The sequence below is a fragment of the Maniola jurtina genome, chromosome 20, assembly GCF_905333055.1.
Source record: "Maniola jurtina chromosome 20, ilManJurt1.1, whole genome shotgun sequence".
Lineage (NCBI taxonomy): Eukaryota > Metazoa > Arthropoda > Insecta > Lepidoptera > Nymphalidae > Maniola > Maniola jurtina.
In genome coordinates, this window is record NC_060048.1 from 4,884,653 (window position 1) to 4,900,881 (window position 16,229).

General features: G+C 35.0%; 1 protein-coding gene across 4 annotated transcripts; it reads left to right on the forward strand.

Annotated features, from left to right (window-relative positions):
• Positions 1–750: 750 nt before the first annotated feature.
• LOC123875431 lies at positions 751–15,103 on the forward strand. 4 transcript variants are annotated; one of them, XM_045921248.1, is made up of 16 exons: positions 751–1,256; positions 1,825–1,868; positions 1,911–2,332; positions 3,685–3,785; positions 4,586–4,712; positions 5,794–5,916; positions 6,598–6,689; positions 7,283–7,765; positions 8,295–8,436; positions 8,776–8,855; positions 9,135–9,294; positions 9,856–9,917; positions 10,839–11,551; positions 12,392–12,511; positions 12,923–12,994; positions 13,804–15,103. In XM_045921248.1, the coding sequence occupies exons 1-16, from the start codon at positions 1,134–1,136 to the stop codon at positions 13,880–13,882; spliced, it is 2,943 nt and encodes a 980-aa protein (XP_045777204.1). In that variant the 5' UTR covers positions 751–1,133; the 3' UTR covers positions 13,883–15,103. The 4 variants fall into 4 exon arrangements, with proteins under 4 accessions (XP_045777204.1, XP_045777202.1, XP_045777203.1 ...); XM_045921246.1 differs by having other exon boundaries at positions 1,825–2,332; XM_045921247.1 differs by having other exon boundaries at positions 1,825–2,332; positions 12,392–12,490.
• The last annotated feature ends 1,126 nt before the right edge of the window (positions 15,104–16,229 follow it).

The window sequence follows — 16,229 nt, forward strand, 5'->3', positions numbered from 1 at the left end:
AAAAAAAAACATTCCAAAAAAGCAGAGCACGCCCGCCAGCTAACACCAACACAGACGAAATCCGCACATAACATTATGTGCATTGTGCACCAGTACACAAGGAGTATTTTAATTTTAGATGCATTTTTTGAAAGTACCATGAAAGTACCTAGGTACTATTCCATCTATACTCTATAATCTATACCACATAGTGATTACATACTCTTTGGACTCACCGGCCTTTGCTCACCGGCCAGGGCCGTAAAATAAATAAACAAATAAAAACTAGCGGATTCCTGGTCTATGAAAACAAGCCAAGTGCGAGTGAGACTCGCGCGTCTAGGGTTCCGTACTTGGGTATTTTTCCCGATATTTTGCACGATAAAACAAAAACTATTATACATAAAAATTAATAAAAATCTGTTTTAAAATGTACAGGTAAAGCCCTTTCATATGATACCCCACTTGCTATAGTTGTCTTACTTTGAAAATTGAAACACATTTTTATTCATTTTTCTGTGATGTAACCACAAATTCACGGTTTTCGGATTTATTCCTTTCCTTGTGCTATAAGACCTACCTACCTGCCCATGATTCTCGGTCAACGGGAAGTACCCAATCGGTTTTCTTGACAGACACGACGGACAGACAACACACTAGACAGACAGACAGACAGACAACAAAGTGATAAGGGTTCCGTTTTTCCTTATGAATTACGGAACCCTAAAAAAAATCATAACATAGTGATTACATACTCTTTGCTCACCGGGTACGGGATGGGGATAGGATATCCCTATCCCTCCCATAGATAATAATACAAAATACAAATACATGGGTATCCTGTGCGGGATTTTAGTTAGACATTATGTAAATTTATTTCCCACATATAATTCCAATTTCTTTATTTCAAGATTTCAAGTCTTCAAACAATCTAATAGTTTTAATGATAAGAAATATATATGTAAGAACCTGGTATAGGTAATTTATTTACAATCTATTACTGGGTTGGTACGCGCCCACCTGCCGAATCCAGATTGAATTGAAGCGAGAATTCATGGAGAAGTCTTTCTTCAGCTTTCCTTTATTTTCATGATATCCTTGATACATCGGTATATTATTGTTAGGTATAATACATTCGTTTTGCTATCAAATTCATGGAACAAATTATGGAAAATCATTCTGCGTGGGTTTTATGCCCTTCCAAGAAGTTTCCTGGAAGATATTATTATTTCAACACTCAAACTGGAGAGAACGCGTGGACTTGGACTGTGCCTTCAGTAAGTATGCGTTTTTAAATTTTTGACCATAAACTTGAACAAACTGAACTTTCGCGCTTCGTTAATAAAAGTAATAAGACTATATTATATTCTTTCTCTAATCGATCAAGCTGTGATATGATAACCCAGTGGTTAAGATATCCACCTCTTATTCTGGAGGTTGGGGTTTGACTCTGGGCACGCACTTGTAACTTTTCGGAGCTACATGGGTTTTTAAGCAATTAAATATCACTTGCTTTATCAGTAAAGGAAAACATAGTGAGGAATCCTGCATGCCTGAAAGTTCTTCGTAATGTTATCAAATATGTGTGAAGTGTGCCAACCCGCACTTGGCCAGCTTAATGGGCTGTGTTCAAACCTTTCTCATTCTGAGAGGAGACCCATGCTCAGAAGTGAGACAGCGATGAGTTAGTTATAAGGTTGATCATGATGATATCCGGTAATTAACTAAAAAGCTGCAAAACAAGTTAGTGCCTGTTATTTTAAGTTTTTTTTTTTCGCAGCATAAGTTATTTTAAGTCACACAGTAGGCACCTACCTAAATAAAGTATTTATATTTTGTAAACAGGGGCAAACTCAAGATGGGAGAACAGCTGAAAATCCCAAACAGAGGCGAACTCCAGATGGGAGAGCAGTAGAAAATACCAGACAGACGCAAACTCCAGATGGGAGAACAGCAGAAAAGACACAATCCTCATTTGGCAAAGTTGAATTTCCTAAATATCTTCACAAAAAGGCCATAAATCTTAGGAAAAATTGTGCATTAAAAAAAAGTAATTTCAACAAACCAAATGCCCCTGTAAATAATCCAAATCTAACATCTGGAAGCAGGAAATCTGAACACCTACAGTTTAAATCAATTTTGAATAATCCATTTTCATTGAGACACTCAGAATCATTAAAGACAGACAGTAAGCAACTTTGTGAAGAGAGTCATTCAAGAATAAGTGTTTTTGAACCTTTATTTGATGATAATTTTTTACCAAAACGTCGATCAAGCATAGACATTGATGAACTTGGTCAAGCCATGAAAAAAGCTCGGATATGTTCCCCTTCTTCAAGTATCTCGGAGAAAGGTAATATTTTTTTAAAGCTTTTGTTGATGGGTATGATTTTTGACATTTGATCATCAAAAGGAAATCAGATCAAAAAATTGGTCAAGTGCGAGTCAGACATGGGCTTTTTAGGGTTCCATGCATAATTATGAACATCATATTTCGGGTGTATGAAATATTTCTTTTTTGAGCTAGAATTAACATCACCATAAACCTTGAAAGAAAAAACCAAAAAATATTTGATTGTGTAAGTCACAGTACAAACTACTTTATAAATCCTTGTTTTCAGTATTTGTTGTTAAAATACAGTATATTATGGTACATAATATACCAAGATTTCATATTCCTCACTAGTTTAGTTTTTGAGCTGTCTCCTTAAAATGGTAAATAACTGACAACTTTGATGGCTCTGGTTTTTAAGATAAAAAAGAATAAAAAATATATTTGTTACAGAGAAAACATATATGTTTGTATGTATGTAGGTATACTTATTGTATTTTCAGTAATCTTTTATTCGTGTTTTGTGGTGCAGTAAAGTATATCATACTATCACACTTCACACTATCACACTATAATCACACTAATATTATAAAGGAGAAAGTTTGTATGTGTGTGTGTGTGTGTGTGTGTGTGTGTGTGTGTGTGTGTGTGTGTGTGTGTGTGTGTGTGTGTGTGTGTATGTGTGTGTGTGTATGTTTGTTACTCCTTCACGCAAAAACTACTGGACGGATTGGGCTGAAATTTAGAATGGAGATAGATTATACCCTGGATTAGCACATAGGCTACTTTTTATCCCGGAAAATCAAAGAGTTCCCACGGGAATTTTTAAAAACCTACATCCACGCGAACGAAGTCGCGGGCATCGGCTAGTAATATTATAAAGGCGAAAGTTTGTATGTATGTGTGTGTGTGTGTATGTTTGTTACTCCTTCACGTAAAAACTACCAGACGGATTTGGCTGAAATTTGGAATGGAGATAGATAATATCCTAGATTAGCACATAGGCTACTTTTTATCCCGGAAAATCAAAGAGTTCCTACGGGATTTCGAAAAACCTAAATCCACGCGGGCGAAGTCGCGGGCATCGGCTAGTACATTATACATACATATATGTTTTCTCTGTAACATCAACCGCGCCGCTTAGAATTTCCAGTTCCTAACAGTTTGCGCTACATGATGTTCTGGGATGCAAGCTATCTCTGTACGAAATGTATATATATATTATGGCCCACAACTCTGTTCATGTGGAATTAGGTTTTCAAAAATCTTGCAGAATCTGATTTTCCAGGAAAAACACACACCTTCATATATTTTATAATATTAGTTTAGTCTAGAGCAAATTTAATAAAGAAAATTGTGTTTTTTTGCTACAGATAATTTTGAATGGAATCCAGATAAAGTAAAAACTCTTGTGGAATTTGATGACGACTCGTCATCATCGACGACCCGAAATCGCTGGCACAGAAATGAAGATGTAAGTATATTTGTTTTAATTGGGCTAGGTCTTCCCCATATTATGAAATTATGATTTTACATCTTTATATTTTTACTTGGGATTAAAATAGTTTTTGGGGTAAAATATATTTCCAGCATGCAATATCAAAAATAAATTTAACAGGGCAAAAATTAAATGATAGAGTATTAACTCTGATAAAACCGGCCAAGTGCGGGTCTGACTCGCGCAGCGAGGGTTCCGTACTCGGGTATTTTTTTCGACATTTTACACGATAAATCAAAAACTATTATGCATAATAAAAATAGATAAAAATCTGTTTTAGAATGTACAGGTAAAGTGCTTTCATATTATGATACCCCACTTGGTTTAGTTATCTTATATCTTATTTTTATAATTATGTAACCACAAATTCACGGGTTTCGGATTTATTCCTTTATTTGTACTATAAGACCTACCTACCTGCCAAATTTCATGATTCTAGGTCAACGGGAAGTACACTATGGGTTTTCTTGACAGACTCGACGGGCGGACGGACAGACAGACAGACAATAAAGTGATTCTATAAGGGTTCCGTTTTTCCTTTTGAGGTACGGAACCCTAAAAAAATCAAGAGGCATTATTATTCCAAGAAAACTACCTCCATTATGTACATACTAGGACTATAATATAAGAGTAGCAAAGAAATATAGTGTTTGTTATATTCTCGAAAATCAAATGAATAGAAAGAATGAACTGTTTCAGATTTTTTGGAACATTAACATTGGATATGTATTTTGAGTCTGATTTTATTTTAGTTGTGAACTTGTATTTTGTTTTAGGTGAAAGTTTGCATAAATTTTCTGCGCAATCTTTCAAAATCCGAGTACACAGATGCCTGGTATTTAGTACCCGACGTAGAGGTCCTGTTAGAAAATTTAAATTTCATTAAAGAATTCATTGCTGGCGGTAAGTATTTTTCTGGGTCAACGAAAATTGTGTGGTATGAAATAGCGATATTAGAACAAATTATGGCCCGAATAAATGATACAAGAGGTATGTAATGAACCTAAGGAAAATAATTAATGTTTAGATTAATTACTGTGCGGCCATTTTAAGAGCGGTCTCTCTGTCACTCGCTTCATACAAACGTAGTTCCGATTTCATTTGAATATTAAGCAACCAAAGTCCATGAAATTTTGCAGACACATTCTTGAAACTAATATCTATGTCTGTGGTTTTCCAGATTTCTGTTAAAATATTCGGTTTCAAAGTTACGCGGTCTTAAAAATTTACATACAAATCTTTGAGCCCCTGTAATTTTAGAACTACATATTTTTGGAAAAATTTAAAATTTCATTTCAATAAATGAAATTGGAACTACGATTGTATGAAGCGAGTGACGGAGAGAGCCCTGTTAAGTTTGCATTTTTTACATTTGTCAGTTACACACAAAATAATTAGAGCATTAGAGATTACATCACTAATATTATAAAGGAGAAAGTTTGTATGTGTGTGAGGGTGTGTGTGTGTGTATGTTTGTTACTCCTTCACGCAAAAACTACTGGACGGATTGGGCTGAAATTTAGAATGGAGATAGATTATACCCTGGATTAGCACATAGGCTACTTTTTATCCCGGAAAATCAAAGAGTTCCCACGGGAATTTTAAAAAACCTACATCCACGCGAACGAAGTCGCGGGTATCAGCTAGTACAAAATAATGAGAGTTAGAGCCTCGATAGCACTATTTTACACTAGTCAATTAATTACAGAAGCCAAGTTTTAGGTGTAAGTGAATGAGAAATCACAAGTCTTTGGTGGTATACCTGGCTTCGTTTGAGTGGAATTTCAGATTTTTTTCTTATTCAGGATCCATGATAGTAAATTATAGAGACATGTTAAGTTTGTAGACCCAGTGGTTCAAGCTGTGCGTAGATAATATATTATGTCAGTCAGTGAATTTGTCCTTTTGTGTGTAGTGTACATGTCTAGCGTCGCCTCTGGTTTCCTTGTAGTGATAATAATAATAAAGACTTCTGTTCTTGTAGATCGAACATGCTCGCTGCTGACACCAGCTATTGTGCTAGCAAAACTGCAATCCCTACGCGACGACTATCGTACGCCAAACGCTGGCCAAGTATATCTGTGGCTGGTTGAAAACTCCGTGTGTGGTACGTGTTATCAGTAGCTGATAATAATAATAATTAGTCTATTTTTCTAAACATTTACTTATCTATTTTTAACCCCCGACACAAAAAGAGGGGTGTTATAAGTTTGACGTGTGTATCTGTGGATCTGTCTGTGGCATCGTAGCTCCTAAACTAATAAACCGATTTTAATTTAGTTTAGTGTTTGTTTGAAAGGTGGCTTGATCGAGAGTGTTCTTAGCTATAATCCAAGATAATCGGTTCAGCCGTTTGAAAGTTATCAGCACTTTTCTAGTTACTGTAACCTTCACTTGTTGGGTGTTATAAATTTTTTATTTACACTTTTACAATATAAATCTGTAACTGCTGGTCAGATTCGCACACGAAGGGTTCCGTATCATCGTACAAGGAATAACATTTTTTTTAGGTTTCATGGCGGCCATTTTATATTTTTTATTATTTGTTAAAACAGCATTAAAATTTCAATCCTACCTATTACGGTTCACGGGATGCATCCCGCTGACAGACGGACGGACGGACGCACAGCGGATGTTTATTAATAGGGTCCCGTTGGTATCCTTGAGATATGGAACCCTCAAGAAATATAATTGGAGGGGAAAGAGGAGTATTAGTCATGATTAGCATGGCTAATATTCTTTCTTTTATAAAAAAAAACATTCTTTACAGTTTAATTTTTTTTTTCAGAAACTAACAATCATCTAGATTGTTCTCTAGATAATGTTACAGTGCACAAACAAATAATTGAATATTGTATACAAGCGAACACATTCCATTTGGTGAGTATTTATATTTTATTTCTCGATTTTTGGCATTTATTCTATTATTAATTAAAAAGGACTATTAGTCGCTTATTTAGTGGTTTCCTAAAAAATATGTAATTGACTTGAAGGTAGAGATTACTTGGAGCATACGTAACAACGCAACGCTTACATATTGCGTTCGCTAAACGTTACTATGACCACAGAATACTTAATACCTCACTGGTACAGAAGGCTCATTCCACACTCTTGTTACAACACAATAAAGTGCAATTTAGGCTGACAGCACTGCAGTTTAAAGTTACACAGTAAGTACGGTATTGGTATGGATTGGTATTGGATTGGATGGACATGGTGATGGTATATGCAAGGCTCTCCCTGTGCTTGGTATTTCCGCTGACAGTACACTGGTTCTAATAACGCTGTTAGAATATATGTCACTGTAGTAAAATGCTTGAGAAATTTAAAAAAAATGTTATTAGCCATGTTAAGTAATAATGACTAACATTTTCGATATGTGCGACAAAACGGGTGGGGTTTGAATCAGCAACCTTTCGGATTTCAGTCTTAACCGTTGAGCTATTGAGTCTTATTTATTTGTTTGATTTCAGGTTATAATTACAAAGAGTAAGAGCTTGTGGGATCAAGCTAGAAGAAAAGACATTCACGTCTATTATTTGAATGCGCTAAAAATAATAAATCCAAAGGAAAATCTGTTTCTTCTCGACCCGGACAGCGCTGAAACTTTTAAATGGCCGACATCACCGACCGTCCCTAAGGAGTGTAATAGTACAAAAAGTGCGTACGAAAATTTCGAAATTTGCGTTAACCAAAGTGGTGAAAGAAGTTTTATCCTATTTAGTTCTACTTCTGATGAAAAAGAAAATTCAATGAACGTCTTTGAAGGAAATGTAAAGAAAAATGATGTCAGCACATCAGCTCAAATAAACTTTGAAGGTCACTCTGTAGAGAGTAATTTACGGGAATTCTGTACGAAACACGCAAATTTGCAGGCAAATGTTGACAAAATAGTCGATGAGTGCACTTGTAGCTTCCTGCAGATAATGGAATATTGTTTGCACAACATATTGCAGGCAGGTATATTGTGATCTTTTTTAGGATATAATCTTTTTCAGGATCTGTACTGGAAGGGAGCCAAAACGACGCTATTACTAAGCTGTCTGAATGTCACTCCGTCTGGAGAGTTGAAATTTTCACAGAATGGTATTTCTATTGCCGCTAAATTAACAAATAATAAAAATTAAAAATGCTGCCATAAAAATAAAAAAGTGTTATTTTTTTTTTCTTTTTTTTCTCTCGTCTGGCTTTACAAAGATTAGCCAATGTCAAGTTTGTAGTTATTTGTAACAAGTTAGTTAAACTATACAAGTATGGACCCCGTCTGTGCCGGCGCTCGCCAACACACGCACGGCACCCCCTTAGAGCGCTTTCCAGTCAGTTTTAACAAAAAAAAAACACTCCAAAAAGGCAGAGCACGCCCGCCAGCCAACACCAACACAGACGAAGTCCCGTGTTATTTCTTGTACAATGGTATGGAACCCTTCGTGTTTAAGTCTGACTCCCACTAGAGAAATTTCTATTATTAGCCCTGTTTGCTTTCAGCGCCTTCCTGAAACGCAGTTCGACCCGCCATATTGGTTATACGAAGGCTTACGATTTTTAAAAGAACGTTATTATCAAAATAAAGTGCTGTGCGAAATCGTAGACCGTTTGATATCGATGTGTGGATTTTATGTAAGCAATGGTAAATATTTTTTGATTTTAAGCCGTCTCTATCCTCCTAATTTTGTTATCCAATTGTGATTTCCATATTAATATTTACCCAGCATTCACTTGGTAAATCCCAGGTTTTGTTTTGAAAAATTATTTTATTCTTTCAGCTGATTGATCTATACATGTTCCTTTCACATCCCTACTAATGTTATAAAATGCTAAAGCGTACCTGTCTGTTACCTTTTCATGCCCCATCTGTTTAATCGATTTCAACAAAGGTTTATCCTGAAAAAATTAAAGTTACCCGTGATTTTTACAGTAGTACACTGTAGATTAAACAGGTTTTTAAATTTTTCTGTTAAATTTTCAGATATACTGCGACCAAATATAAAGTCCGACCAATTCATACAAATATTGGGCGCTGGAAGTTTACTTGTTAAGGAGTTAGAAGTAAGTAATAGAAATAATATTGCAACTGCTGACCGTGTATCGCCAATTTTGGGCAAATCGCTACAAAAATAATACCAAAGATCTCTAGCAAGACGAAAAAAGCAACGCAAACTAAACTGTGACAATATGGCGACAACCTTATGCTTCTTTAACAAGTCTACACATATACATGTGTGTCTATATATTAATCTGGTTCAGACTTTTGACGCTTTTAAACTACTAGTAGCTTTTATGATCAGCTCAAATATTTTCCAGCAAATTAATCGCGCTTTTTTCCAGAAAATATCACAGTTCCCAGAGTTAAGTGAGAGTAAAGAAATGTTAACACACTTGATTGAAAGCATACAGACGTCTGAGGAGTTTCCAGAAGAACTGTATATAAGCTTAAAACGCCGTCGGCGAATCGGGGACCTTACCTTTCGCATGGAAAGAGATGAGAGTAAGTTAACCTTAGTTCCTAACTGTTTACCCGACTAGAATACCTACTAGAAAGTCATGATAAAAACGTGATTATTTTTGACGAAAGAGCGCGTGTCCTCTGTTATCCAAAGCCGAAATGCCGGCACACCACGATTGGCCTAGGCAATCCTCAGGAATGTCCAGAGCACTGGCTTGCTAAGTCCTAAGCCAAAACTTGCCATGAAAAAATGCCTAAATAACTAGCACAAAGCCAAATAAGTAAAATTGAGTTTTAACTTGAGACTAAACAACCTGAATTATATTCTAAGAATTAAAACTTCTTTCAGAATTGCCTAGTCCAAAACCGTAGTTACACAGTAGATTTTTGACTTTGGACTTAAGCCCAAACTAAACTTAAAACTTGTTAGGCAGAATCCGAAGTTTTGACTTTGGACTAAAACTGAGAATAACCTTGTCAATCGCGATGAGGTGGCTTCGCTTTGTACTATGGCATATACATATCAAAGATTAAACTGACTGACTATTAACACATTAAAGTGTTTTTTTAAATCAGATTTTAGTGTTTAACTTTGTTTCTCAGCTGCAGAGAACACAAGTTGCGACCGTTTCGTCAGCCGCACCGAAAGAACATCCCAGCACGAGGTATAATTTATATAGGTATTTCAAAATTAATATTGCCACTAAAATTTTTCTTCTCAATCGTTCACTCTTGACAGTGTTCATGGCATTATGTGCACACATGCAGAGAGGCATGTTCGTTGTAGAACGGATTAAGTCCATTTTTAAATGTTTTTATTTATTATAGGCAAGTGCTTGACCACAATCACACCTGATGGAAAGTGATGATGTGGCCTAACTACTGTGTGATGGGACGCGTTTACCTAGAAGATGCCTATTCACTCTTGTTTTAAAGATACCCAGTTTGTGATTGGTAGGAAGCACAGATTGCGGAAGAGTATTCCAAACCTTAGCCATGCGTATGAGGAATGATGACAAAATCGATTAAACGGATGGGACGTGAAAAGCTAGCAGACAGACTGACCCATTTTCTCATTTATAATATTATTGTATGGAAGTATGGTTTTCAATGTTGCTCAGGGGTTTACCGACAGATAACAGATATTTTAATGTTTAAACTATCATGAGTGATTTCCACTATAAGTTTAGAATGTAACGGCTATAGGTGCTCACGTATTTAGTCGATGTAAGCCCAACTACTTTCGACCCCATCCGAGGCTAGAAACTAGGCGTGTGCGGCTCGCAGTCTCAACCGCGACGCGCAGCGAGCTGAGTCCCTATGAAAAAGGATCCCGGATGGGTTCGAAACTACAGTCCGACAAGGTCCTTTTGGCGCGTGGACATAATCGGAACTAAAGCCGCCATCTAGAGTTAGAGTAGAATGGTTCGCCGTGTCGGCATAAAAAGCCACAACTGCACCCTCACTCAAGTACCGAAAGAGCCTTGTCGGACTGTAGTCGGGCTTACATCGACTAAATACGAGTATAGCCGTAATATTCGGCGGTTAAACATTTATCATTTATACAGTTTTGGCGCTGTCCCCAGGTGATCACCAATACTGAACCTGATTACAACATATCCCTGCTGCAACAGAATCAACACAACTTTTTCGATGTAGAAGGCTGCAGTGGATCCATCAAGCTATTTCGTAATGATGTGGTAGATGGGAATAATTCGAATCAAGACAAGACTATTCAATCAACTGCTTCAAATCAACACAACACTATTCAATCAACTGGTTCAACTCAAGACAAGATTGTTCAATCGGCTGGTTCAAATCAATACAAGACTCTTCAATTAACTGGTTCGAATGAATTCAAAACTATTCAGTCAATTTGTTCCAATCAATACAAGGCCATTCAATCAACTGGCTCAACTCAAGGCAAGACTATTCAGTCAATTTGTTCAAATCAAAACAAGGCCATTCAATCAACTGGCTCAACTCAAGGCAAGACTATTCAATCAACTGGTTTTAATCAATACAAGACTATTCAATCATCTGGTTCAAATCAAGACGAGATTAGTCAATCAATACCATGCAACCAGAATAAATCGGATGTAATATTGCAACACAATCAAGATATGCTAATAAGTAGTAATGTAGTAAGCTATGAATCTGGATCCAGTAACATCCAAAACGAAGACATCCGAACGAATGGCATCTCGCAAAGAAATGACAATGGCGACCCTGTGTTTCAGAAATTGGAAAACATGGTGGACACTATGAGAATAGCTTTAACCAGAATGAAGCGTTTCATGTGAGTTTTTGACTATTTTTTATCAATTTGAGTAGCAGTGTTGCATTTTAGCAGTCTATGTATGTATACATATATTATATACATATTTTATATATTATGTATGTATTATGTATGTATGTATGTTTGTATCCAGTTTCTGTGTTCCACCGTCGTGCCTAAACTACTGGGCCGATATTGATGAATGAGGTGTCATGTCAATTGATTCGTTGTAAGGGTCCGGGTGACATTTTGATTAAAAAAAATTTTTTTTGCCTTTGTATTGAGTGGGGTCTTAAATGAAAGAGGGGAAGTTCTGAGTTCATGAGTGTATATGTACAATAACATTAAAATATACAAAGCGATAAAAAACAATTTTACTCAGATACTTCAGCGTTTATTAAAACGCTCGCCGTCAGGTTTTAGTTTTCAACTTCGATCGACGTAGGAGAGGGGGTGGTAGCTTAAGCTACGCGGTTGTCAGGCCGCGCATGCGCTTTCTTACGTGTATTTTGAATTATAATATAATGTGAATATCGAAGAAAACCTGCTGATATATACAAGTTAAAAATCTTTTATTTTAGTCAAAAATAAAAGAACACAGTTTTAACAACATTCAATCTATTGCTTCATAATACAAGTTACAAGGTTCGATTTCGGTAAAATGGATTTTGCCTCAGCATAGTTGTAAAATTCATAATATGTATGTATGTATGAATGAATATACTTTTGTTCACTACAAATTTAGTACAGAAAAAACACATACAAAGCACTACAAAATATAGGCAGGTAGGTACAATTTACCTATTTCTATTTAGATAAATTCCTAAATAATAATGCGGATAATTTTTTTGTGCTCCATAGTGAAGTCGTAATGGAAGAATTAAACAAAGGCGAAATTCCCGAGAGAAGAAAGGAACGCTTAAGAGAGACAAACGACAGGTTTATAGATTGTACCACTGGGTTGGTCTATTCATTAAAACAGTACGTTAACTTTCATTTCTTGGGAAACAATTATTTATTTTAGCGTTTAAAATATTGTGCTCCGTACCATCATACGTGAATATAGTATAGTAACAATTATAATTTTTTTAAATTTTCAATGGTGGCCCTTTTGATAATTTCACTAAGTATTTCTTGTTAAAGCAGCAATAAAATTAGACATTTTGTGAAATTTTCAATTCTCTACATATTACGGTTCACGAGATAAACCTGACAGACAGACAAACAGACAGACAGCGGAAGCTTAGTAATAAGATCCCGATGTCACCCTCCACTAGCTTTTCTTATTCTTTTTAGATCCTAAAAAGACTAGCCATCTAAAATGTGAGGAGTAGGATCTGCCGACCATACTATGTAGTTGTAAGGTTTTACTGTTGAAATTTCGTGTTTCAGAATTCTAAAGAGGGAAAATCCTAATGACCCCAACTTTGGAAAAACATTTGCTGTCCAAAATCCCCTATACACGTAAGTATTTATTATCTAGTAAGCGACAGATTGAGATGGCAATCGGGGTTTGAGGCGGGGGACGCCCTGCACACCCGCACGTCGTGCGCGCTCACCCGCACGCTCATAGTCCCCACTCCAGTTGCCATTTCAACCTGTCGCGCACTAATCATGTTACATTTTAACAAATGAGGCATTGCTTTTTTCATAGTTTTGTCTATGTAGGTATGCCTATAATAGAATTTATGTCAAATTGTAAAATACCTTTTCGGAAAAAACTGGCAGTCCCGGAAATATCTATTTGATAACTTGTAATATTTGAAAAATTCGACTTTATGGAATGTCATATTCCATAGTCCAGTTCCATAGTCATGAAAAATACGGTTACGTATAGAATAATAATATACAAAATTTTACTTTTAGTAGTTATTGATTCGATTTTTTAAGTTATATTCCTTATTGCTGCTGGTCGTGACCCCTTTCCATTAATCCCATAGTGGTAGGAGTTCTCTTGGGATAATAATGCGGTGGGTTCCAGGTCCTGTATGCGAAAGGACCTGGAACCCACCGCATTATTATCGACTAAGAGAACGAGATTTCAACTCTTAGGTTAATTTACAGTTATTATCAGATGTTAATGATAATTAAGTTTAGACCAACTTGGGTCAACGTTGCTTAACAATCGTAATCGATTGATATGCGTTGTCACAGCCAGGCCACATATCCCTCATTCACAAATAGAAAGAAAGAGTTTTTCTCTGAGAAAGACCCCATAAAGGATTACCTACTAAAGGCCACCCAACAAAGCTAATTTTTGACTTCTTTTTCAGAGAGTGCATTGAACGTTGCCTGGAGCAATTTGAATATACGCGCATAGCGTTCGGCTATATATCAGAGGCCTTAAAATAGTACTAAGATATAAGTCAAACAAGTATTTTATAGTCTATATTACGCCTTTTTAAGGTTCCCTACTAAAACAAGGAACTTTGATCTGAATTATTGGAACTGACTGAATCTAACACATTATTTTAGTTGCGACAATGTGTTTTAGGCTATAGTAAGAGAGTGACGGCATCAAGGGTTACTACTTAAATTAAAAAAGAGAACTAGGACTCAAAACTCAAATCAGTTATTCAAAGTAGTTATTATTGTATTCCATTTGATGGTCAGAATTGTAAGATTTGTAAGGTGATGATTATTAATTATACGTAAACTTAAAACTAAAGATACTAAGACTGATTGTGATATTAGTTTAAATCATTATAATTCAATATAATTGAATATTATAATTATTACTTCATTACTCATAATGACATCCTCAATCATATTTGACCACTTCAGCAAAAATCATAAAATTTTTCATTTAGCTTTACCAACAAAACTTGAGAAGTTTCCTTAGCGCGCTCTCCATATAAACGTAGTTGGGTTTCATTTCAATATTAGATTAGATTTGATTATTAAATGCAAAATTGTATGTACAAATGGGTCTTCAAATTATAAAAGTCCAATTACAATCTGCCACGCAATGGCGCGCAATTTTTGAGTAGTGCATTTTTATAGTTATAATGTCAAAGAACAAACATGTTTTCAAAAAATATTTGAAAATATTTTCAAAAAATATTCCAAAATGTTTTCAAAAATCTTTCGAAATTTAATTGAAAAAACATAGTTTCGTTTGTGATTGGGTGGTGCCTCAAATTGTTAGCGCACACTGAGATTTTTGTCATCATTTGTGTAAGATATTATCTATCATTCTATCTATGATAGACTCTATCATTTGTATTAGATTACGTAACAGAGAAAGCGTTATTAAGCGTTAATTTCTTTCCGTGGATAGGGCATAGTAAGTCTATATTTTTCCATTAGTCTTTTAAGTACAGACTGTTTAGTCTTAAGATGACAAAACAAAAAATGTGTACCTACATACTTAACATTATAATCTTCCTCAAAAGTGTGATAAAATAATATATTATACTTTTTATTATATAAGTAGGTATTATATTTATTAGTGTAAGAAATATTAAGTTTTCTAGAAATTTTATCAGTAGATATCGTAATTTATTTTGTAATAATATTAATTTCCTGTCTATATTTTACCATTACTTGTATGTGCAAACTGTTTAACCTTAAGAAGACAAATTGAAAAAAAAAGTATATCTATAAGTACTTTTAGGTAGGTACTTAACATTATAATCTTCCTCAAAAATATGATAATTATATTATTAACAATTATACAACATTATAGCAATTATATTATTAACAATATATTACATATATTATTATTTTTATTGTACCTATTGTTGGTATTAAGTTTTCTAGAAAGTTTATCAGTATGTTTAGTTTTCTTATTTTTTTGTATAAGTATTAAGGTAAAATATTCTTTATTGTACACCAAAGCAAAAAAAGTAATTGAAGTACAAAATATGTTCCTAGTAAGTTAAGCACAATTTAAAGTCGTCTGCTAAAACAGCGATCTCTACAATGTATCTTTGGTTTAAGAATCCATAATACTAATATGTATTATAAATGTGAAAGTGTGTCCGTCTGTATGTCAAATTTTTCATGATCCATCTGTTTAACTGGCTTTAACGAAAGATACAGAGTTAGCTTACATCCCGGGTATGCACATAAGCTACTTTTTGTCCCGGAAAATCAAACAGTTCCTACGCGATCCCAGAACTAGTGGAAATAGATACATCATCTATTTGATACAGAGATAGCTTGTATTCTGGAGAGTGGAGACGGTCATAGGTCATACTTTTTACCCCGGAAAATCAAATAGTCTCGCGGGATTTAAAAATCTATAATCTTTTAGTTACTAAAATTGTAAAGTTGCAGACAATGTTTTGCGTGGAAGTTATAAGTTATAGGGTTGAAGTTATGATATTTTGTAACACGACAGAAGGCGATCAAAGTTAAACATTTCTCAGTCTCTTGTTGGGTGAGATCGATCGTCAAGGATAAGGTTAATAGTTTAGACTTTAGACTATTCACCTTCTTTAACTAGTTAACAGGCCAGAAAGAAGGATAGATTTAATCATTCTTGTGTACCAAGAAAGAGATCGCATTAAAACAATGTTAGCCACCATGACATTAATAAAAAATTGAAATGAAAAAATTTAGATATTTGGAGCAGTTATCGAATGTTTTTTTTCTATCGAAGAAATTGTATTCATTTCATGCGTACCCAAAAAGCACTTATTGAAATATTAAGTTATTGCATGAATATAGTATGAAGATAAAAAGTCGCCAAATG